The 24,997-nt window shown below is 40.1% G+C and overlaps 1 protein-coding gene across 23 annotated transcripts in view; it reads right to left on the bottom strand.

Moving 5' to 3' along the window:
- The window catches only part of ADGRL3 (adhesion G protein-coupled receptor L3), a 431,999-nt gene that overhangs the window by 338,602 nt on the left and 68,400 nt on the right, over positions 1–24,997 (bottom strand). For all 23 annotated transcript variants that reach the window (XM_069855440.1, XM_069855444.1, XM_069855420.1 and 20 more), the window contains exon 2: positions 6,008–6,256. In XM_069855440.1, coding sequence (XP_069711541.1) covers positions 6,008–6,062 — 55 coding nt within the window. In that variant the 5' untranslated portion in view covers positions 6,063–6,256. The remainder of the gene's footprint in view (positions 1–6,007; positions 6,257–24,997) is intronic.

Genomic DNA, 24,997 nt, shown 5'->3' with positions numbered 1-24,997 from the left:
CATGAGCAGACACATTTGCCAAACACTGAAAATAAAATAAAATAAAATAAAATAAAATAAAATAAAATAAAATAAAATAAAATAAAATAAAATAAAATAAAATAAAATAAAATAAAATAAAATAAAATAAAATAAAATAAAATAAAATAAAATAAAATAAAATATTGACAGAAAATTGACAGAAAAAAGTGTGACATTTAGACACAATAATAAAAATGTGAGTGTGTGCATAGACCTCCATTGTGCTTAATGACTTAAGCGAGAATTAAATGATGTATAGAATCCTTGCAAGGTTGAATTTCACCCCCTACCACCTTACTGATTTGTTAGTCATTAAATGGAGAACTTAACACTCCCAGTTTTAGTACATTACTGCTAATGAAAGCATATACGTGCCACTCCTTTTTATCAGGAAAAGCCTTCCTTGATCACTTGTTCCACTATGGAAAAGGAGGCATGGTTGCAGGTAATACAAATTGCCAAGAATAGGGAATATTATAAATATTTCAAGGATGATTAATCTTTTAAAACAATGAATTTAGGCAGAAGCCTGTAAGTCAACTTGGCTGTTTCACAACTAATAAAATATGTCTCTTGTACTTCATTGTGACTATATAGAGAGTATTGTAGTAAAAGGCAATTATTCACCATTCACTAGCTAACATAACACTTGTACAAGTAAAAAAGAAACACAGTATGTATTTTAAGCAGTGACAGTATTTCCACCGTATTAAAATAGTAGTAAGGCAAATGTTCAGCTCATATTAAACAGCACTCTGTCACTGAGGACCAGCTTGCTAGCATTATATATTCCCCCAAGAAAGATAATGCTGCTTGCTTTAACAGAATCATTGTCACCAGGCAACTACCAGTGCTGTTCAGTAATAAGTATTTCCACTGTTCCCACAGGAACTGGATTGGCATCTGCACTTGCTAATGCCAAGAGAGATCAGCTTGACCTTCAAGTGCCATTTTTTCACAAAGAGGCATCCCTTCCTCACCATGGTGGTCTCCCAGAAACACTGAGAAGGTGGTACAGAATTGCAGGGGGTCAGAACAGGACAGTAGATGAGGCTTTCTTCCTTGTAGCTGCAATGATTTGAAAGGACTTCAAATTTCATTTTTTACTCTGCAAATGATAAATTAGTTCAGCCTCATCTCAAACTAATTCTCATATGGAGAGACAAGATGGCATCTGTCCCTAAATGCAGGAAGGTCATTTAACAGCTATGCCACAACTCTGCATAAATTAATTGTTGGGGGCAACTTGTTTTCTTCACATTCAGAGTTGGGCCAGCATCAGCTGTAGCCCTGGCAGTTTGGTGCTGCCAACTGTCAGGAGCAGGACTTAAACTTTATAACAATATTGGGCTCCAGGACTTGTCAGGCTTTGTCTGAACTAGAACCTATTTTAGCTTAAACTTAGCTCTGTCTCCAAAGCTATTTAAGAAACCTTTGCTGCACCTGCAGCTTGTTTTAGGATCAGATGACTCTCATCTAGTCTATCCTAGCTGTAACAACAAAACTATCCTAATATCAGATACCTATTGTTTGTCCTGTAATTTCAGCCAGGTTTCAGTTATGTTACTGCCTAACTTGTTCTAGCTCCAGTCCTGCGTAACTTTATGTAACAAGCGTGCTGTTCTAGCCCCAACATCACACTATATATGAAGAAAAAGGTTAAGAAACCTAAGTAATCACAGCAATGACTAACTGACCCCATGGACCATCACAAGGCCACAGTCCACAACTCATTACCAAATACAGGGTTAACACATATGAAAAATAACCCCAAGCACCTGCAAGGAGGAGCCAACTCCCACAACTGACACCACACTTCGCCCAAGCAGGAACTGAGATGCTGACAGCTCACTCTGATAATACAACTGCAGGGTGTGAGCTTGGCATCAGAGGAAATAGGCAGCTCGCCATGCCTGTTGATTTTATTGCATTTGTAATGATCTCCAACAGAAACTGGGCAATTTGGATTATTGCTTTAAACCGAGTAATAGTAAGTGATTGTCCTGTTTTGGATTAGACTGTTATAGCATTAGAGTAACAACAGGACTATATAGTCCTCTTAAGTCCCGTTCGCCCTGCCCTTTTCAATAATTTCCTTTCATTGCATTAGGAAATCTTGCGTTTTGTTTTCATTTTCCTTTTTATTCCCTTGTATTGTTGCTTTCTATGTGGTTAATTCCTTAATGTCGTATAAAAGGTTTAGTTTTATCTAACACAGATTTACCAGAGCTTACTAGAGGGGATAGCTTTCTGGGAGCCTTCACATTGATTTGAGTTGTATTGTCTGCGCAGGCTCTAAGCTACATTCAAGTGAAGGGCATCAGTAAAGAAAGTATTCACTACTCAAAACTGCCATTATCTGAAGTATTTCACGTGGTTTCAGGTTTTTGTGAGCTATAATTCACAGCAGTCTGAGCTAAACTATATAGCATAGTGCCTGTGCATTTGAGATACAGCATGCATCATCACCAAGAAACTGCAAGGATTCGTGACTTCTACCCCTTTCATTATTTCTACAGCTTATCAACAAGATGACATTGTACCAGGGCAGTATTCTGGAAGACTACTTTTCATCATGCAGATCACTGAAGTCATACACCATTTGATTCCACATCTGTCACCACAACCCAAGACACACAATATACTACAAGAAACGAGATAGCTACACCCCCCCCGCAAAAAAAACCCAAACCAACACAACTAAAAAAACCAGAACCAACCAAACAAAAAGCTCCGAACAAATTTATGAGATCACTGGCCAAGAAAGCTGTCTACAACGTAGCTGCTACTACAGCTGAGGAGACTGTGTCAGGAAACTCATAAAGGGAATGAGATGCAGTGAGGTCAGTCTGTAAAAGTAGTTTGTATCAACTCCAGCAATCACTACAGGGCAGACTCCAGCCCATGAAACAGGAATTCAAGTGCTGGGGTCCTGTTAAAGGAAATTATTAAAAACGGTGGGGGGAGCAGGGCTTAACAGGACTATTTTTATATGCAAGCTGAGGTTGTGGCATGTGTTTTAACATATCCATACTGTCTTCAGGCTAGCAGGAACCTCTGCATTGATACCAGTTTTCCATTCACTTTAGGCAACCTTCTGCAGGTGTTTGCAGGGAGAAAGGCAGCAAAGGAGACCACCTGAAAGCCATCAGATATTCAGTCTCTGATTTCAATTCCTTGGAAGCCTGTTTAACTACTTATTCCAACCTTTGATACAACTCTGATTTGTATACACATCCTTCAGTCCCATGGGAGACTGGATGGGTTTGACCGGCCTGTGCTAGCTGTTATCAAACAAACTCATCAAATACCACATCACACAGCTAAACTTCAATCTCTCTTAATTTATTATCAGGAATATATCACCCTCAAACAACCAGACACGCTCAGTACCTGCTTCCCCCAAGAAAGGCAACAGGACAAAGTTTTGAGATGGTAGCTGCATCCTGGCTAATCTTAGAGATCAAAACACGGAGAACCAAACCACTTTCCCTAGGTGGCTTGAGCCTCTGCCACACTTTCACTAGCAATTTATAGGATGAGACAACAAATGTGTGTTGGTTAGATATGTGGTGGTGAGATTTGCCATGACTGACAGCTACAAAAACCAGAGCTGTCACTCTGTCCACGTACTTTGTAGAAGAACATAAATGGTAGAAAAAATTCCAGGAACCTAGTTTCTGCACCTCTGGTGTTTGCTCATCTGTAGCATCCTACAGCTCCTAGGATACTTGTGATATTTTCATTTACTGTTACTACTAGGTAGAATTTTCCAACTATAGCGGCACTGTGAATTTAAAACAGAACTACCAGAGGCATATTTAAATTGTTAATTGCTTTAACTGTTAATATTGTTTAATTATAAGAATCATAGAATCATAGAATCATTGGGTTGGAAAAGACCCACCAGATCATCGAGTCCAACCATTCCCATCAAACGCTAAACCATGTCCCTCGCACCTTGTTCACTCATCCCTTAAACACCTCCAGGGAAGGTGACTCAACCTGTTTGGGCCTGTTCCTGCGCCCAGTGACCCTTTCCATGAAAAACTTTTTCCTAATGTCTAGCCTGAACCTCCCCTGGCAGAGCTTGAGGCCATTCCCTCTCGTCCTGTCCCCTGTCACTTTCCAAACAATCCAGACCCTCACAGAAGGGGCAGCGATGGAGCCACCAGCTTTGTCTCCGGGTGCTCCAATCCATAACTCAGCATGAATACCTCACCTCACCTATGTGAAAAGGTCATTTGTAAAGTCCGCCACTTTAAAAATGTAGCTTATCCTTTTGTAGGAACAAATAAAAAATTACCAGTACAATTTAATACTGATAATTATTCATGGCCACAGATAAGTTCATTTACATTTCTAACTACCAGATATGCAAGTGAAGTCAAGAAATTACATATCCATACTATTTAAATTGCACGAAAAATAACCAAATTTACCACCACAAGATTGATTTAACAGTGTATCTACAAAACCTAGATGCAAAAGACAAGTCTTTCAAAGTTTTTCAAAGGTATTCCTAATGAACTAACTGATAAGAGGTGTTTAGAAGATGGAGGATACAGTTAAGTATGTAACAGGATTTTCAGAAGCACATTGGTGCCTCATTCTCATCCGTCACACAGAGCAGAGCAGATAGACAAAAATTTACCATTCAACTTTCCTGAGAAAAATGAGCTCCATGGTTCTTTCATTCCACCATTATTGGTTGACTCAGTTTAAATGTTCATTCTAATTTCAAGTCAGTGAGGAGTTTTGCTTGAAGAACGGTAGTGCAGATAACCTGTGCACTCGAAGGTGTTATGATGTTACCAGACAGGTTGTGCTCCATAAATAGATATGGTAAGCCAATGATACTTATTTCATTTTTTAACCTCCTCCTTCACTGTAAAATTTTGCTCATGTCTTAGCACATGCACAGTGGATGTAAAGCACAGGAAGTCTGATGAGTATTTTAAATGCCAGGGCCCAAGCCTACATACAGGGAGTCATATTATTTACAACCATGCTCCTACTGACCTGTAATTAAAATGAGAATCTTGGTGGAGCTTACCTTCCATTTAGGCATCAGGAAAATCAGGCAGAAAGATTTTCCAAAGCTCTGCTCTGAGTGTTTAGCAACCATCACTGCAAATAGGAGCTCCTGAACCCTTCAGCAGTTATGAAATCTAGCAACTTACTTCTAGGGCCTGCATTTGGGTTTCTCATATCAAATAAAAACAACCCCAGGCCTCAAAATCTTATGCCAAAGAATTAAACAAACGTGTCAGATTTCACTTAGCATTTTCCTGGCTAAAAAAAAGACCAGATTTTTCTGCTACAGCTCATACATCTTCACATCACAGCAGATGTGACTGATGCTATTAGCTCAGTTCTCAGATGCAGCCTAGCTGTGCAGCGTGGTGCTACACCTCACAACTCCACAGTGCTGGGTGGGTTACGCAGTGTGCCAGGCTAAGGCAACTGTACTGCTTTTGCTTCTTCTTGGCTCAGGGTCACTGAGATTATGGGAACCTCCATCTTTTGGCACAGCACAGAAGCATCCACTGCAATGCTTGAAATCACAGTCTGATGTGATGGTGAGGTAAGGTCCCACCCTGGAGATATGGCTAAAGGGGCTCATGCAGGCCCTTACTGAACAGTATTCACAGAAGGGAAATTAATTTCCATACATAAGCCAGAAGAGACAATCTCAGAAACACAGAGCCAAAATAATAGGTTTGGCCCTGAGGAAGAAAGTCTGCCTTAACATAGCAGCTAAACTCAATAACAGAAATCTTCGTGTATGACTAGAACTCTCTGTTTCAGGACTTAACTAGTCATAAGGTAGCCTGGGAGTTCAAAGACCTGGGGTGGAAATGGGAAAGAAATTAACAACCTGGAAAAAAAACACACTATTAGGTAAAAGACATAGGCAAAATCCTTGCTGTTTTCTGTTCTCTTTTCCTTTCCCACAGGCAAATATATACTGTCTCTCACTCACCATGGGCTAACGGTGTTAAGAGCATTGTGAAGAAGAGCAGCTGTGATGACCACATGACTGTGAAGGAGGGTTTGAAAGTATCCCAGCAAACGAGGGTTCAAACAAAACAAGGTTGAGCGTCCTCCTGCACTTGCTTCCAACACTTCAACTGTTGGCCTTCAATTCACATCCAAAAAGGGGAAAAAACTCAATAAAAAATAATAACAATAATAAAAAAAAATCCCACAGCCAGTATCCAGAGTCTGAGACCTACAAATGAGAAAGGAAAAAAAATGCAGTTAGTAAAACCATAAGATAGGTGTTTTCAATCAAGTCTTGCTGTATTTCTTTCCTGCCAACAGCTGTGAAGGCAAACATCTACTCCTTACCCCCACCCTTCAGAGGTATGCACATACCTATGTACAACAGAAATTAAAATTTGTCCCTTTGCAGAGAAACAGTTTGTGCATCACTGATGTCCTGCTTCCTCTCTCAAAACAGGGCTTTAGACAGCAGTTTTGAACAATGGTGCCCATGGGTTTACAGAGTCCACATACTTGAAAGCTGACTGGAAAAATCAAGTCCATATGTATTGTATCATATCCTACATGTATGGGACTTCAAAAACAGTCTGCAACTCTTCTGAAAATGCTTGGGTGTCTATGCATCACAAGCCACAGAAATTCCAAAGCTGAAATGGGTTTAACTGGTGCTTAGGCTCTGTGCTGATCTCTTAAAACAGAAAGAATTTTTCACCCCAGCCACTTCTTTTCCAACCAAACCCCTCAAATACAGGGACAGCAAGTAAACACAAGCTCCTAAAAGAGTACACTTGCCAACATGCAAGTCAAACTGCTGACAAAAGAGGTCACTTCACCAGCTGGGCTAGGCCATACCTGTGAGCATGCATGGGAAGCACAGTGCTTTAGGAGAAAATGCAACTCAGAACTGTGACAGAGCTACACTCCTTGGTTTGCCTACCCCTTACCTTCAAACAGAAAAGTTTTTTCAACATATACACATGCATACCCACTCGGCTAGTCCCAGAGTAGGGGATAAAACACCCAGACAACAATTCTGCTTTCTCTTTAATACCCTGTGCAGTATCTAATGCAGTTGGGCATGCTGGTGAAAAACTATCTGTGTAAAAATCTGCTACATTTCCTGACTGTCTTGGGCAAAAACTGAGCACAGTGCTTCCCCAGGCAGACAGGCATTGCACTCTCCTGCAAAGACCTTTCACTCACTTTTACATGGCTCCTCTGCTGAGGCTGATGCAAAGATACCAGGCAGTGGGATCACTAATACGGTTTGAGAATATGCCTGCCAATGGTGTGCCTAAAAGCCTCTTTATCCCATCTGAGGGTCCTGTAGGGCTTTGAATCACTGAATCTGGAGCTGCCTTTGAACTCAAGTAGAACCTAAAAGTCACCCTTACCCTATAGCTACATTCTGCCAGTGACTAAGCCACTCATTTCTAGTCAAGCTCTGCAGTTATTCACTGTGGAATTCAAAATAACAGTCTTGACCATCCCACACACTTACAGGAAACCATGAGGAAATATGAATCCATGTTTGAATAGAAACATTTTCACATTTAATTGGAAAAAGCATTCCAGCTTCCCAAAATTTTCATCCCTCAAGAAGGGGCTAGATGGCCACAGTGACTCAAACTATAAAAACAACTATACAGCATTAAACCATGGCATCAGTTTGAGACTTACCTCCCCACTAACTTTGAAACGATGATAAAACAGGAGGAATTGAAAACTACTTTGCATATGTTTTGAACACCCTAGACTCTGCAGCCTTCACAGCACTGGACTAATTAAAATTCTCTCAAAAAAATCTCCAGTCAACAGAAGTTATTCTTCTCTGAGTGAAGAAGCTGTTTTTGCCAACTTTTGTTCTTACTCAAAACCCAGTTTGAGCCAGAAAGCTATATGAAAAGCTGTGCTGCGTGCCATTGTGATATGGGTATATTTCTGAAACTCCAGCATGACAAAGTGGCCTTTGTTTTGCCTCCTGTCTTTGCTGATCAACTAAATAAAACCCCACATTGTTCAGAACCAAAGTCTATAAAGAAGTTGCATTTTTTTCTGATAAATATACCTGCTTGCACTGCCAAGATTTTATTCTTCCATTGCAGTCTCCTCCCCAGACTATCCCTGCTATTCATTCAAATGTAGCATTTAGTTTCCAAGGCTTTTTCTTAGCTCTGTAACTGGGGTGACTAATAAGCCCAAGGTCAATATGCAGTCAAACAGCTTTTTCATAGACATCCTAAAAATTAAAACTTGTCTGAGGTGGGATCAATCAGAATGGTCACTGATAATATTTAAACCCTGTTTTCCAAACAGGGACAAGACTCATGAAGATTTAAAATCATACATTCTAAACAGCAATTAAGTTTTCCATTTATATTTTAGAAGGCTACCAGTAAACATCAAACCGGCCACCAACTATGCACGCCTTTCCTACAGTATCCTCTGTAAAGTTTTAAAAGTGAGATGCTTTTTGTACTACAAAATTTGAAAAGACGTACAGAGATGGAGGAAAGCTATCCAAGGTACACTTCCCTGAAGCAAAAGCTCAGCCACACAGTGAAGGAGTCGAGGTTTGTTTTCTGATTTTTATTTGTTTAAGATAGATTACCCAGAACTTGATCCTGATCTGTTAGAAAGCAATAGCATTATGGTACAGCAAAAGAGTTTTGGGTACAAACTCAAGAAGTCACAAATTAATGATGCCACCTATCCCAGAGAATGGATAATTGTCAACTAAATATTTACACAGTAGCCTTTAAAACTCTTTTATCTTTCTATATATTCTTGTATGACAGGATTCAAGGATTCTTTTTCTATGGTCTCATGGGCTGGGGCTGAATGAGCAAAAGGATTCATGTGCTCTCTGCAGAGTCCAAATACTAATTTTGGGAACTTATGTCTTGCAACCACCAAACTGCAAATAAACATTTTGCCCTATTGGAAAGAGCATTATCCATTCACAAAGCTTCTGTGCAAAACAGAGATGGCAAGAGTGGCTTAAAATTATGCATCCTTTACTCTGGTTGTAAATCTGGCCCAATATTTCCAGCCCCACTTTTCTTCCTGTCAGAGGAAAAGCCAGAGACACAGCCTGTCAGGTTGTGTCTGCACAACCCGGCTGGCACAACCTTGCCCTTAAGCTGGATCCCACAAAGAATTCAGCCCCCTAGGCTTAAGCTTATGCACAAATATTAACAAATCCACAGTGTGCCTGGGGAAATGTCAAAGTGGTTTAACAACATTAGACACCACTATATTAACCAAATACTACTATTTTGCTGCTACAAAATTCTGCATGGTTTTGTATTTCATGTAATCAAATAATTATAGTGCATTTGTGAACCATTTGCAGGGGAAGAGCTAGATAGGAAACAGATGGAGAAACCCTTTTTCTTAATTGTCACACAACACCTCCTAAGCAGCATTATGAGATGCAGAAAGAGGTCTGCAAAACAAAATTCATTTACTCTTTGGATTACTTCCAGGTAAAGTACAGCAGAAGAGAAAAAAACAAAAATAGAGCACGTATCTGTGAACTGTTCAGTGCAGAGTGTAACATTCATTGATGCAAAAAGGTGATATACCATCACATTGGAAAACTTTCAAGGCCTACGCTTGACCTAAGGGCTTTGGACTTGAACCACAAAGATGACAAAGTCTGCATTGATTTAAAGGAAAGTTCTTCTGCTCACTGACCTACCTTTCTGCCCACAGGGCCACCCCTGACATCCCTATGGTCTGATCGGCTACCAAGCATCACTCAAACCTAATTTGCATGCTGGCAGTTCCCAAAATCCAACTCTAAGTGCTACTGACAAGATAGGAGAAAGTCAGAGGAAACTAAAGCCCCGTGCTGTTGAGATGAGCAGTGAAGTATTCATCAAGGCGTCATTCATAAAAGAGCATTATAGATACACTGAAAACTCAACAGCTACCCAAGTCTGTTCTTCAGCAGCTGATGTCAAGCAGCACATGGAGCATTTTCTGAACTCATCTGTCAACGGTCTACAGGAAGAATGAAAAAGAAAAGAAAACCAGTTCATCTGGTGAGTGAACGGATAGGCTGAATTAAAAGTGGAATTTAGAGCAAAGCAAGCCAGACCTGTCAGAAATCCACCTAATTACTGCCTTCCCCCAGACATGAGAACCTGCACCTGCAGAGCTGGACACTACCATTCTCACATGACAAAGCTGCCTACTTTCCTCAGGTATCTAGCATTATATCTAGACAGCTGGGGTACAGCCACAGGAGCGGCAACAATGTTTTACAAGGGAGATCATTAGCAAAAGCCAGATAGAAATACCCTGCTTTTCTTACCCAGTTTTACTTGCAGAGTTTTTCTTCCCACCTGTGAAAATGTGCACAACTAGCTTAAGCAAAACAGTGATGCAAGGATTGCTTTATATTTCTTAACAGAAAAGATTCCTGCACCTGTCTCCTCCTTTGGCAGAAGTTGTACTTACTAAGAAAACAAGTGTGATGTTTCAAACAAATAGTGGAAATAAATCAGTATTTACAAGAGAAAAAGTTTGGAAGTAATTAAACTCCTTGAATCTGATGGGCCAAGCTGGAACCATGGATGTAGTTCCCCATTCTCAGCAACTGCTACTCAAGACTATTTATTCCAGACAACATTTTCAGAATTGCACCCAGAAGCAAGGGAAAAGAAATAACTCTAGCAATGGGCTTTTAAGAGAAAGAGTGACCTGTATTGCCACTCCCATTATGAATGGCTAAATAAAAGAATTATTGCAAGACATTCGGTCATGAGTTGTCTGCAAAACACTTTTCTTTTTTACTAATATTACGGGAAAAAAAAAAACAAAACCAAAACGTTTTGCCCCTCCCACCTCTTTCCACCTTTACCCTATTTCAAATCCTTTTCCATGTCAGGTACCCAGGATTCAGCTCCATGGTCACTTCACAGTGGCAGCAACACAACCAGCCATGTAAAAGGTCACGCAGACATTACTGATGGTACAACTCAGGGGGAGCAGGGCAGGAGCAGGCTGCACTCCTGGAATTTCAATGGAAGCACACACACTTTTACTCCTAGCCACTCACTGAAGTTGCCATTATAGGGACATGGCTATTTATGGGCAGATTTTTCCATGAGCATTTTTAAGAAGTCAGGAACATTGTTTCTGAAACATGTGAATTGAACTGTCTGTAAACTTTTACCTATACTCAGCCCAGAAGATTCGTCGTATACAGCAAATGCTCATGAAATCAAGAGTTCTCACAGAGTTCAGGAAAAGATGATTTTGTTTCTCAAAATTTCAAGTGGCAGCCATGGTTTTTGGCTCTTCATTTCATGTTTTAAGTTTGCTAGATATGATGCACTGTAAGAGACCCAGTGAGCATTGTTAGGGTGAGTGGATACACCAGCTTGGGCTCAATCCCCTCACATTTATGTCTTCTTTCTATATCACAGACCCTATTCCCATTCACTGTCATGCCTCTGCTGGGGCTGAAAACGCATAAGGAATTCCTCAACCCTCTCATCCCCTATCCACAAAATTACCAGGTATTTCCAAGTCCCTATTTCCAATCAAGGCTTAAAAGGAGCACTTGCACCTCTGCCCCTAACTGCACGTTCCTGTATATTAACATCCATATTTTTTGAAAGCCTAAGACCATTTTGCCCTTTACTCCTCCTTTATATCTTACATAGCACTCTAAAGGGTCATTTTAAAAACCATAAAAACAGCAACAACGTCTAATAAGTTTGCATTCACCCTAGATTCTCATGTACCACTGCAAATGCTGCCCGTGCTGCCCCAAGAGGAGCAGCAAGGAATCACTGTCAGCTCAAACCATGCCTCATCAACCTCCTGCTTAGGCTATAATTTAAAGTGACAAAGAACTCTTTAGATGTAACTCAGGACTCACTGCAAAAATAACTCTCAAGTGTTAACTGAGTTAATTAATTTCAGATTAATCAAGTCTTTGATAAGAGCACAACTGAATACAGACCAGCTGAATATAACAGCATTTTTTTTTCCCGTGTAGGTGAAATGAAGGCTTTTGTGCTCTTCCAGAGGTCAAAAGGGGAACTTGAACTGTCAGCTGCTTGTCAGTTTTCACATTCAAACCAGGATCAAAGCAATTTCAGCAGAAAATGATAACCCAACCAAAAGAGAAGCTACTCACACATCTTGGACTTCGCATGGGACAATGGGGGTGGGGAGGAGGAACAGAGAGAAAAAGGAAGAGTCTTGGAAACATGTTCCCAAAGCTCAGAAAGATGGTACTAAAACGTACGCATAAATATCACAGCTACCGAATGCTCCAGACTGTCTTTAAGTGCCTGCTAGTTATCCTCAGCAATAAACTTCATTACAGATTTAGAAGAGAAAGGTACATCATTCACAAGGTTCCTGCATGTATGCAAATACACGATAACAGATTCAAAATTTCAAAGGGTGCAGGGTATCATCTGAGGATGGGGTAAAATATGCAAATGTCTGTATTGTAGTACCCCCTCGAGATTAGAAGGCTTTCTGAAAACTGATTAAGAAAAACATGATACACTCTCACTGGTTAAGTACCACCTGCTAACACAGCTCGCAACTGGCAGAAGTAAGTCAGCCCCTCCCTCACTCCAAAATCCATCAGAGAGAAATCCTATATGTCTTGAGAAAAGCTATGCAGCTATTCATGCAAGCTGAACAGTACCATACACTTCTGACCACCTGAAACAATCCTATTTCATCATCGTATGCAGCAGTTATCACAGCAATGTTCTGCAAACTTTTGGGGAGTTAAGATCCTTCTCAAAAATTTGTTATGTAACCATCTTTCTCAAATGTTTTATTTTGTAGCCCATCTTCATAGAGGGAAAATAACATGTGGGCAAGCACTCCTCATAGTATTGCCAATATTTATGATTTCATTGCAAAACTCTTAGTATGTGGCAACTCCTTGCAATAATGAAAATTTCATCTTTCTATTCATGTAAATTTCTCCTTACAGAAAAAAAGCTGAAAAAATAGGATCTACATGCAGCTCAGAGGCTTAGTAAACCAGTGGTAAATAAACATATGTCAACATATTTATTTGATTAGAAATTTGCATGACTTTTAATCAAATATCCTACCTTTTTTTCTGGGAATGATTCATGATATTGAAAGCCTGAGTTGACAATACTCTCATAATGCTTATTTGCAATCCACAGAGCCTTTGGCAATACTTCTCTGACAAATAAAACTTGCGCGGTGCATGCACTGAAAATGGAGACAAGCTTATCACTAGGGTCAGCATAATTTTAACTTCCCTTTGGCACCATTAGCAGAGCTTGTATTTTGAGGTTTCACCTCCCCCATACGTACCACTCCCATTTATTCAAGTGCCTTACCATGGCTATAATTGTGATGGCACAGATTCTGCATTGGGTCTAGCTTTAATCTGAGGAAGTGACAGCTGCCAAGGAGAAAATTAGCCTAAGTAAATGACAGAAAATTCCAGGAGAGTTCAAATAGCACATCTTTAAATGAAGCTTGATATTGGGATCAGAGGAGGAATACTACTATATGCTTCTGGATGTAGCCTTTAAACTAATTTTCAATATTCATTTATCAACCCTATCTTCATCTTCCCACTCTGTCTCCTTCACAACACCTCTAATTTTCTTTCTTTCCTCTTCATGACTGGAAAGGACGTCTTTAAGTTTATTGTCCCAAATTGTCCAGCAGCTGCAAATACAGAGGGAGAGAAGGGCTTAGTGCCATTTTGCCATCACAGCAAGACTAGGTTTTGGAGGTGGGTTTTCTTCCTGGGAGTTGCATAGGGGAATGCAGGTGAGGGCTGTCATTTGCCTGCAGCTCATCAGGAGTCATCCATATGGGTGGACTTCATCTCCCTGTATATCAGCCAGGAACAGGAGAATAGCACACAGGCTTTCAGAGCTGTTTGCTCCCCGAAAGTGGCATATGTCAGAGAAGAATTTTACTTGCAAAGATGATAGTGAACTCTTTCCTGTGGGCCCTGTAATTCAGAAAAGGAGAAAGTGACTGCCTTATGTGTACCACCAAGCACACTCCTTTGCAGCCCAGTTGGCTCCGTAGCTCTTTGGATACGAGTGTTAAAGAGCAAAGTTAAAGATAGCAACAGCTACAGAGCACTGCGTGCTCCTGAGCTGAAGAGGAAAGCCTGCCCTCTACAATGGTTTGTTTCACAGGGCCTGCAGCAGCAGGGACCTGACAGACAGCAATGCATGAACTGAAATACCAGTGTCACAATTGCATTTGATATCGGAAGCAGTACTTTTGACAACACTGGGTTTCCTCAGCCTTTGACTTACTCCAGCTCCAGTCACTACTCACACATGTAACTATATGCAGTAATAAAAACAGGAGAGAGTACCACTTGACTAAGCAAATGCAGAGGAAAACAGGAAAGCTGTGATCGAATTCCTATCTGTAATATGTGTCTCCACTACCTTTTAATTCTGCTGTTGCTTACTATTCCCTTCTTAAGCACGTGGTAACAGATCTTATTGAACCAAGAAAAGGTAATTGTAACAAAAGAGATCACTTATACACACAACTCTATACACATGCTCACATTATCAAATGAAACAAAAATCACTGGCAAGAGAGATTAACAGCAAAAGCCAGGTGAATAACACATTTTTGCAAGAAATCATATAGGAAAACGTTGTTTAACCATCTTTCAGATGTGTTATGATGTAATAAATGTCTATTAATGTTTAGCAGCAAATTGGGCTTTAATGATCATTGCTATTTTTGGCTGGTGGGTGACACGTAGTTTAAATATAAAACAGATTTATGTTTTACACCAGGATGACTTTCTCGGACGACTCTCCTTGACTTAACCTCTTCACACCCCACAAGACATTTAATATAATTTTATTTCTAATAGACTATGAGCCAATAGGATCATATTTGCCACAACTGATGTTTTCAATGAGAAATAAAATCAATGAGGTTTATGCTGAAGATTAAGTGTAAGTGATTAGTTAGGTGTAAGTGGCTTGGAAAATACTCAGAGGGCTATATTATTCAACCAATGATGCAAATTAAGAAAGTCTGGATAGAAGCAAGATCTATGAAAACCTCCCGACCTTGATGTGTGGGAGAAATCTTAGCTAGAAATTGTTCTTTTGTGGGCACTCTCAAAATTAAGTATTAGTAGGTGAGAAATTTGTCTCATTTTTCAACATCAGCAGTCAACCTCAAGCATTGAGAAAATACCTACAATGAAAAGAAAAAAAAAACATCTTCTTAGACCCAGAGACAACAGAGCAACCCAGTGGGTTGCTAGGAGAAAAACAAACAGCACTTGATGTAGTATAGAAAGAGCAGGCACACAGTCCATAGACTTGACTAAGAAAGCAAGATAGTAACACAAAAGCAGCATTCTGCATCATAATGAATTAAGAGAGGTGCATGTGGGAGAATAAATGTTGCATCTAAATTTCTAGATGTGGTATTTTCCAATGAGCTACATACAAAGGAATAATAGTAAAAGGCAATGGGCCAAATAACAGAACAAAAAGTATTTGCAGCTCCCTACAGCAAATGTCTGTTTAGTAATAACAAAGAGCCTGTTTTTCCACATTTTACCATGTTAATGATTTTGTTGGACATTAATCAAGAGTCTAGCCTCTCTGATCTTTAGAAGGAAAGAAAAACAAAGAGAGATTTAATTATTGCACTCTTTTTCTACACAGATACTTTTGTTATTATTTATATTCTGCTAGAGGTCACCATCTAACCCAAAGCCTAATTAGGAAAGGTCCTAGTCATTCTCACAGTAAAACACAACTTTCCTCTTTTGTCTCCTTTCCTCCCTCATATTATCCAATCAACAAAGAATGGAGGAGAACACACTTTTGCCGAGCATAAAGGTGTAGAAAGATAGCAGCTGGTGATTCACAGCTGGTGTGCCCTGCAATTCTGAAACCAAGCTTCAGCCAGTAAGTGGACTGTTTCCAGCTGACTTTGATAACAAGTGGTAAATACTGAACATTTCCTTAATCCCTGAAGAAGGAGCACTTCCAAGAGACAGTAACTAAACCAAGTCCAGTCTCTGACAAAAACACACCACCACCCCTGGTAATCTGCATTTGCCTTAGCTTTGCACCTTTCCAAAGGAATACTTTGCAGATCTTTAAGGTTAGCATGAGTTCGGTCTCTTCCCAAGCTGCTTACTTCAGCACTGAAGCTCAACTAGCAAACTGGATAGCAAAGCTTCTGGTGAATCTTACGGAAATGAGGTAATATCCTCAGCATCTCTCTTATTGCCTTCAAAATGCTGGAAGACAAGACTACAGCCAACCTTGTATAAAATGTTACTAAACCCCTATCCAGTGAAAATGTGAGGGTTCAGCCATGTGTGAAGGTAGTCTGGTGCCACCCAACAGTCATTTCTTCAAATGCAAGGCAACAGACTGCTACTTCTTTGGATTCCTTCCTAACAAGAAGCATCATAGAACAACAGTGACTGTAAAGGGGCCACTGCACTACAGCTGGAAGTCTATACTTCTGTGGATACTACAAAAGAAATATTTTACTCTAGGAACTTGGATGGATAAAATATTTATATAACATGGATCAAGTACACTTCTCTTTTCCTTTTTGAAGTGAAACAAAGGCAAGATATTTCCAGCCGAAACTACAAGAGGGATCTTAACTAAATAGAATTTTAAACTGGGCTGGAATTTCACCAGGAGCTCCCAGTTGAAGCCTCTGCTCTCACATTGTTACCTGTTGTTGCCAAAATCCACATAGTAGCTAGCTTTTCTCCAAAGGACTGGCCCCATAAATTTTTTCAAAAAGATATTTTTCAGGTCAAAATATTTGCATTTTCCAGAAGAAAAGCTACTAAGCCCAGTGAGCATGTGTGCTTTTTAACGGGTACTATAAAGGTTCTAAACAATAAAACATGGGGATGGCCGAAAGACTAAAATTAATTAATTATTTGAGTGCTTTCTTGTAGAAATCAATTGCAAGGATAATCATGACAAACATGGTTTTTAAGAGAGTTGTCTTGAGCAGCTGAGTAAGCAACGTGAGACGCCGCATAGCTGAGGATCTGTAGCAACCGGCCAAAGGAGAAAATACACCTGTTTTGAAAGCTGTCGATATAAAATGTGCCTGCCTTGGAAAGCCTCAAATTAAACACATTTCTTAAAGGCCTATACCACAGTAACAGTCACTAAAAGTTCCACAGAAAAACTGAAGACAGTTCTTAGCACAGAAGATTAAGTTCCAAAAACCTAAGCAGTATCATGTAAGGTTTGGGTGAGGAAAAAGAAACAAAACAGAACCAAACACTGAAACCTTCTCAGTGCCTTTTTCTCCAAGTAAACCTGCTCCTACCTGACTCCTCCTGAAAATAATCTTTTAGATAAACTAGTGCAGGATTGGAGGAACTGTATTCAACAGTAATCCTCTAGTTTGTAGCTTGCCAAACTGAAGCAATGAACTTTGTTAACATTTTACATTTTTAAGTACACATTAAACTTAAAATAATCAAGAAAATCATGTAAACGTGTAGCTGAGTCACAGGGATCTGGCAAAATTAAATACAGATTGAAATGGGATAGCTGTACCACTGATACTCTGCAATGACCTTAATTACTCAGTTTCCATTAATTCTAGGGAAACCCTCTCATTTCCATATACCCTAAGTATAGTTGTTGTAAAATTTGCAGTAACACATTTATTTGTGGTAGTGCATATAAAGTATGCAAGTCCACTTCTGATTTTACTCTTAATGCTGTGCTTGCACTTAGAAAAAGTACGACATATCTCAGTAGCTGAGGAGAAACATTTAATTGCAGAAATCACAATCAATTCCAAAGAAGAAATGAAGCATCTCTAGCAACTATAAGGCAAGATAATTAATCTGATATATGGCCCTGTAATTTGTGATATTTTGCAAGGGACTCTATAAATACTGAAATGTAGCCATGTTTGATATGCAAGATGAATCTGGGGGGAAGGAAGAGGAGAATTTTGGTATCTCCTGAAAGGAAGACTAAATTTCTCATCCTCTGCAGGAGAGGGTTTTAGTAGCACTGCCCTAATGCCAGCTTACCTGGGGTCACTGGCAAAATCCCTCTGGTTTCTGCAGGAAGAAGCACAACCAAGAAAGTGCCTTTGAAAACATAGGCCTAGCAAGCAGCAAGTAAAACCTCTTAAGGGCATAGCTGGAAGTGGAAGTGCAAATAAAGTATTTCATTCAATTATGAAAAGCCATTCATGGTAAACAACAAATGGTGACTTTTTACTACTTCTTTACTTTTATTTATTTTACTATAAGAGGAGTAGGCACTCTAGTTTATAAAACAAGGAGATAAACGACAAAGAGAAATCATCCCTAAACATTTTGGTAGAGCAATCACTCCTTTGTTCGTTGTGTTCTCTCTATAAGAGAGATTCACAAGAGTAAAGCAGGAACATCGGCTTCAGAAGTAACCAAAATTGGCAAATTCTGCAGAAAGATAGATAGTGTCATTGTTAAGCACTTGGCACCAGTGTGAATCTGAGCAAGCAAGAACACAGATCGCCTGTGATGGGAAATCTATCAGATGTAACAGAGCCAACTGATCGCTAAAAACCTAACATTAAGACCCTTTCATCCACTGCTTACCTTACATTTACGTAAGTTTTACTCTAAAGCAGAGACACCCTAAACAGGCAATGTCTGAATTGAAAGAAAACTATTTCAGCTAAGAGAGAGGTCAAGACCTTCTGTTGATCAAAATGGGCTATCAACAAAAGGAGCAATACCTAAAATTAATTTTCTCAAAAGTAATATTTTTCCATTCAGACTTCGCCTGGGCTGTAACAGAAAAAGGGAGGGAAGACTTGAGCATGTCTTTTAAGGGCAACAAGAGATAGCTTGTTTCCTGGAATCAGTGTCCTTTCCAACCACATGAAGTAACAGTGCATTTATCCAAAGCATATGTTCAGTGCAAATGCAACCAGTATAATTCAGCAGCTCATCATACACAAGCCAGCAGAGCAAGATCCTAGCCAGGGTTGTCTCATGGAAGAAAACAGAAATGGCATTCATAAATTGGACGCTGTTACCAGGAACAGTTTAGCATCAAATGCTTTGGAAATCTATGTGTATGAAGCCAAGCACGTGCCAGTAGATTTCAGGCTGTAGATAGCTTTAGGGCGAGAGAAAGTCCGTCCCAGCAGGATACTGTTTGCTATCAGAACTTTATTAAGAAGCTTATGTATGATTTCTTCTTCCTATATTAGGAATTAAAACTACTGACGTGGGGCTCAGATCAGTACAGTGAATGATGGGGTAGAGAGAACTCCAAACAAGCACCTTCTTACAGCTTTGGTCATAGGAGACAGCAGTGTTTGGCAGAAGTTGTTCCTTCTGCCGTCCTCTCCACAGCGTTACACTGCCTTGCCTTGCAAGGAGACAGCAGGGTTTGTCCACTAATGTCACAGGCTGAGTTTTCACCCATGAGGAGTCTTCTTGAATGCCACAGTCACATATCGACAGCAGAAACCAAAATACCTTTCTATGGCTTGGTTTGGAAAATTGTAGGAATTTCCTTCTCTTTTACAACATTTTTCTTTTTAAAAACCCTCATATTTTAAGAGAAACACAATCCACTCCAAACACAAAGAAATTAGGTGCTTTTACAAGCCTGAAGTTGGTACCAGCCATATCACCTGAACAGGAAGGAGTTAATCATCTCAGAGGTAAGTAAATCATCCCAGGTTACCCAGCAGCAGAGCTGAATTTCACTCTAAGGCTGCAGAGACCCTTAGCTCACACTACTAGGGCACAGTAGAAACTTCTCAAACAATCTGCATGTATCAGGGATATCGTGGAAAAGTTACCTCAATCTCTTCCTTGAGAATTAGAATTATGTAAACTCTCCTCCAGAACAATGGAAGATATAGATTTGCTGTTACCCTAGCACTGCTGAGCCAAAAGACATTTTTCTGATATTTATGTTTTTATGAAAACAATCAAATTATCAATTTCAATATTTTTGAAATTAGTTTTCCTGTTACCCGGTTAGAAATTATTTTTTCACTTCATTATTGTTTCACTTCGTGGCATTTCATTTTAAGAAACTAAGACGCTCTTAACAGTAAATATTTCAGTTGTATAGAAACATCCTGACTGATACATGATTTTGAGACAAAAAAAGTAAATCTACTGGAGAAAATAGTACTCCCTGGATTTTTTTTTCCTCCTTAAAATTGCCAGTAACATAAAGTAATTTTCTTTTTAGTCACCGGAGAAGATGTGTGAAATGTAATTAATCTGATCACTCTTGCATTAGTCAGACCACTGGGCAACTTACTATGAGCTGTGAAGAGAATCAGGAAGAATCATCATCTTCTGCAAATGAAGGCTGGTGCTGGAAGGCTCTCCATGACCTTGATTCCCCATCATATTCTGCTATGCTTCCCTCAACAAAAGGGCAAGTCCTTTCTCCCCCGTACTTCTCCAATGCAAAATCCACATACATTTTCAAGCATGCTTTTACCTGCTACCAAACATACTTCAACTTGTATTCACGTCTTATTAAATATCCAGAGCCTCCCCCTCATTGGGTTCAGTCCCAAACCCACTGGCTTTTTCACCACAAATGTTGCCATGAGTCCAAGCCTTTTATTACTATAGGTAAAAACAAGACTGAGGGGGAGAAACCAATCCATCACTGAAAGTAGTGGGTGGAGAATAGCTGAAAATTCAGATCTCCCTAGAAATATATTCTCCTTACTAAGTAATTAGAAGTAGGCTACAATTAAACCAGAACAGCTAGTCAAATTGTGGGTCTGCTCCCTGGTGGCAAACTCACCAGTCTCAGCAGTAAGGATGAATGCAACATGCTCTTTTGTCTATCCCTACCAACTTCAGCATTACTTAGGCAAAAAGGCAGGGAGTAGCGAATAAACGAGAGCGTGAAGCACATTCCAGCATCACCATCCTCAAGTGCCACACAATCAGTTCAAGAACTTTCCTCTATGAGACTCTTGCATTTCAGCTCCCTCCACGTACCTTAGTTTCCTACCTGCTTTGAAACACGTTCACTAATGTTTAGCTTTCAAATAAGTGAGATACGAGACTGAAGTGTTCTTTCACTCATCTTTTTTTGACCTAATCTGGGTCTTGCTATTCTCATCTACAAATGGGAAGGAGGGAGGGAGGGGAGGAAAGGGAGGAAAGGGAGGAAAGGGAGGGAGGAAAGGGAGGGAGGAAAGGGAGGGAGGGAGGGAAGGGAGGAAAGGGAGGAAAGGGAGGAAAGGGAGGAAAGGGAGGGAGGGAGGATACTGAATTAGTTGGCACAGCACTTTTGATCCAAAGGATTTCCTTCTGCCATCCTCTCCACAGCATTATACTACCTTGCCTCGCAAAAACAGCCAGCACCTTTGATTCATTTTTTAATACTAACCTTCCAGTCAGCAGCAGGATTTTATCCAGTTCAGTTTAAGTGAGTGTCAATCAGGCTGGTTCACCCAATCTAATGAAGCCATTGTCACCTATAGAGTTTCAAGGAACATGTGTAGTCCACGCTTCAAGACTATACCAAAACTAAGCCTTCCTCATAACCCTTCAGCATCTCTGCATCTCATCCCTGTAATTTAAATTAGCAAAGTTCCTGTGAAATGCAGGAAGGCCCAACCTTTAAAACAGGTTCCTCTTACCTTAACCAAACAGCATCTGGAAAGGCTTTCCCATGTTAAGCAAAAGGACAAAGAGCAATAAACAGGAACACCATAGCAGGGTTATCAGCAGCAGGACAGAAAAGACTGCAGGGATAACCAGCAAAGCAAAAGCTCATCCTTACAAAGACAATAATTGTGTCCATGACACTAGTAATTCCAAAGGCAGCCTGCATGAAAATCACTGTGAACTGAAAACATGCAACTTGTATCTCTGTGGTGTAAAACAAAGTTATGCTGTAGTAAGTGTGAAAACTAAATCAATACTGTTCAAGGCCAATATTGCTAAGCCACTAACCAAACAAGCAGCAATGGGAACCTATTGATTCCATAGAGCTATACTTCCACGCTGTTTTCTTCACCTTCTGAAACATGTCTGTCACCTTGCAAAATGGAAAAATGGAGACTGAAACTCCTAATTAATACTTCCTAAAAACCTGAAGACACATTTAGGTAATAAAAAAAAATCCTTGGTAGCATGCTCTGTGTTATAAGTTTGTCAAAATGCCTTACATTAAGAAAAAAAAAGGTTTTTAAATGATTCTGCTGTGGATTTATTACACTGAACACTTAGTTGTGACAACCTCAGTCAACTCAGCGAGGATACCTGGATGGGCTTGTGACACGCTCTGCCTTCCTGACAGACGGTTCTGCTGAGCATACAGAAACGCAGACAAAGCACAGAACTATGAATGGCAAAAACCAGGTAAAATTAATGCATGGGCTTATTTTAATGCGCATCAAGACAGTCTGGACACTCGCATGTACCTGTTTTCTTTCCCAGCCAGGAGAAAGGCTTCTAAAGATGCAGTTATGTTCCCCTCCCTCCTCACTGGCCCTCTGATCTCACAGGGTGAAAACCAGGGCAGCATCAGAAAAGAGCTGGGGGTTAAACACATCGGTAAAACAATAAATATCAGCTAGACAGCCACGAAGGTCAGGAGATGTTTAGTTAGATTACTAGTTCAAAGACCACAGCGGCAGTAGGTACTGACAGATGAAATGTACTTCTTCTGAAAAACATATGCAAGTTGTATACATATATATTGTACATATATACAATTTTTCATACAAAATTGTAATAATTTGTACTCTTAATGAAAACTGTTTTTCAAAAAGGCCTGAAACATGAACATGGAACATGGCCCCATGGCAACCCCTGACCCCAATGCTTCACTTCAATGGCCTCCAAGCAGCAATCCTCCCCACCCTGGCCCCTCCAGCTCACTTGAATGACTCACAGTGACCCACTAGCCGCACCCAGCAGCCCCACAGCATCCAGGCACAATTTCTCCAGCAGCCCCATCCCACTGCCACAGCATGAAACAGTCATCCTCACTGGTGCCCCTCTGTGGAAACCAGTGCCAGGGCTCCCAGCCACCTGGGAAAGGAGGACACAGGTCCCTAAAGCTGCTTTCAGGCTTCAAATTCAGGACATATTAGGGTACCAGGAGGCCACTGAATTGCTAACAAGCTTTTAGGCCAGGCAGGCAGGAATAATGGTTTGCAGAAGACTCCTTATCTGAGACCAAGTGTCTTAAAGCCATCTGGGAACCCCAGCAGGCCAAAAAGCATGAAGAGAATATGTCTGCCATCCCTCACCAGATGAAGAGGTCAGGCTGCATTTAAGAAGTCAACCAACACCTACAAAATTCTTTAAAAATCACAAAGCCTTTGCAAAAGGTAGCCAAAGGTCTACAATGCTACCCCCCTCCTCCAAAATAATCAGATTTTAAACATGCCCTTCAGAGAAATGGTCCAGTCATTAACAGTAACTATTTCTTATGTGCATCAGTAAAAGATGTAGTACTACAGAGACTAAAAGGGACTTATAGAAAAGAATCCATAAATCTTTGTCAGCCTCTCAGAAATGAACATTTAATACAAATAGCTTGGAGTACTTCACTTCTCGCTCAGCCAAGGTACCAATTATGGTAAATCTACCACTTTGATAAATTTTAATTGTTGTTAATGGCTCCCCCAATTTATTTTATCCCCTCCCTGCACTAATGAGCTGTGCACAAAGTCTCCTGTCTCAAATACTTTCCCCTCCCAGCTGAATAAAGTAATCTTTTGGATTTCTACCTATAATTCTGCTGACCTTTTCAGAGACATATGAAAGGACTCCAGACATGAGGACATCCAGCAAGTTTGGGTCAGAAAGTACAGTTACGACGCACCCAGCAGACATTTATTTCCCTTTTCTTGTCCCTATTTCTACTCCCGTGTTCCCTTGCTTCCCCTCCACCCACCCCCCAGTGCTTCAATATCTTTATCAGTAGGTGAATGCTTTCTTTTGTATTGTAACTGTCGGTACAAAACCAACTTATTGTTTAGGGCTAAAATCGCTAAGTTGCCAACTAAATATCCACCACCCCTTTAGTTATTAGTTGGCATTAATTTAACAAGCAGGTTTACAGGTTCAAAAGAGAGAATACATGGCATGCTAGTGAGATGCCTCTTCGCTTCTACAAAATTCAGCACAAATCCAGTCTCCTTATCCCAGCAGCACAAAGGAAACCAATGATTCAGGCTCATCAAAACAGGATCAACTGGAGATACTCTGAATCCATTCATTCTGTGTACAACAGAAGCACTGGACTTTGACTAGACACCACTTCCAAAGACAAAAGTGAAGGGACTCTGTTAAAACATGCAAAGAGATTCAGGTAGCCTGGACACTGATGTTCCTCCACATGATATTAAGGATCATGCAGCAGTGTTAAGAAGTAGTAAATCAAAACATCTTGAAGAAATTTCTGCTGTCCAACATAACTCAGGGAATTCACTGCCACAAGAGGGTGATGAAGGCAATTTACAAAAGTGGTAGATGTTTATGTCCCAGCCCCAGTCCTCCAGAGCTCACAAAATCCTTGTGACCAGGTTATCCTGGAGCCAATATCAGACAATCTGGCAACTTTTTCTCTACTCAGAATCTAAGCAAACAAGAGAAGAAATTCACATACAGAACTCCTCTCACATTTATTTCAACAGTAAGTGGATAACATGGGTACAAACATATTCTGACTAGTTTTTAACATCATCTCCTGAGAAACTTATGAAAAGAGTCATCCAATCAAGAGCACATCAGAGACAATTTCTCTTCTATGTTAATGACTAAAAATAAACAAATAAGAAAGCTTTTCTTTATTTATTTTTCTCTCTCCTTTCGTCTCCATCCTCTCAACTGTCTACTTTCTTTATTAGCTAGTTCTAGACCTTAAAAATTTCCTTTCTGCTGTGTACCAAGCATACGGGGATTTAAAACACAAGCCAGTTTCAA

Source organism: Phaenicophaeus curvirostris, chromosome 4 (assembly GCF_032191515.1).
Source record: "Phaenicophaeus curvirostris isolate KB17595 chromosome 4, BPBGC_Pcur_1.0, whole genome shotgun sequence".
In the NCBI taxonomy this organism is placed as follows: Eukaryota; Metazoa; Chordata; class Aves; order Cuculiformes; family Cuculidae; genus Phaenicophaeus; species Phaenicophaeus curvirostris.
This window is presented reverse-complemented; position numbering and strand designations above follow the sequence as displayed.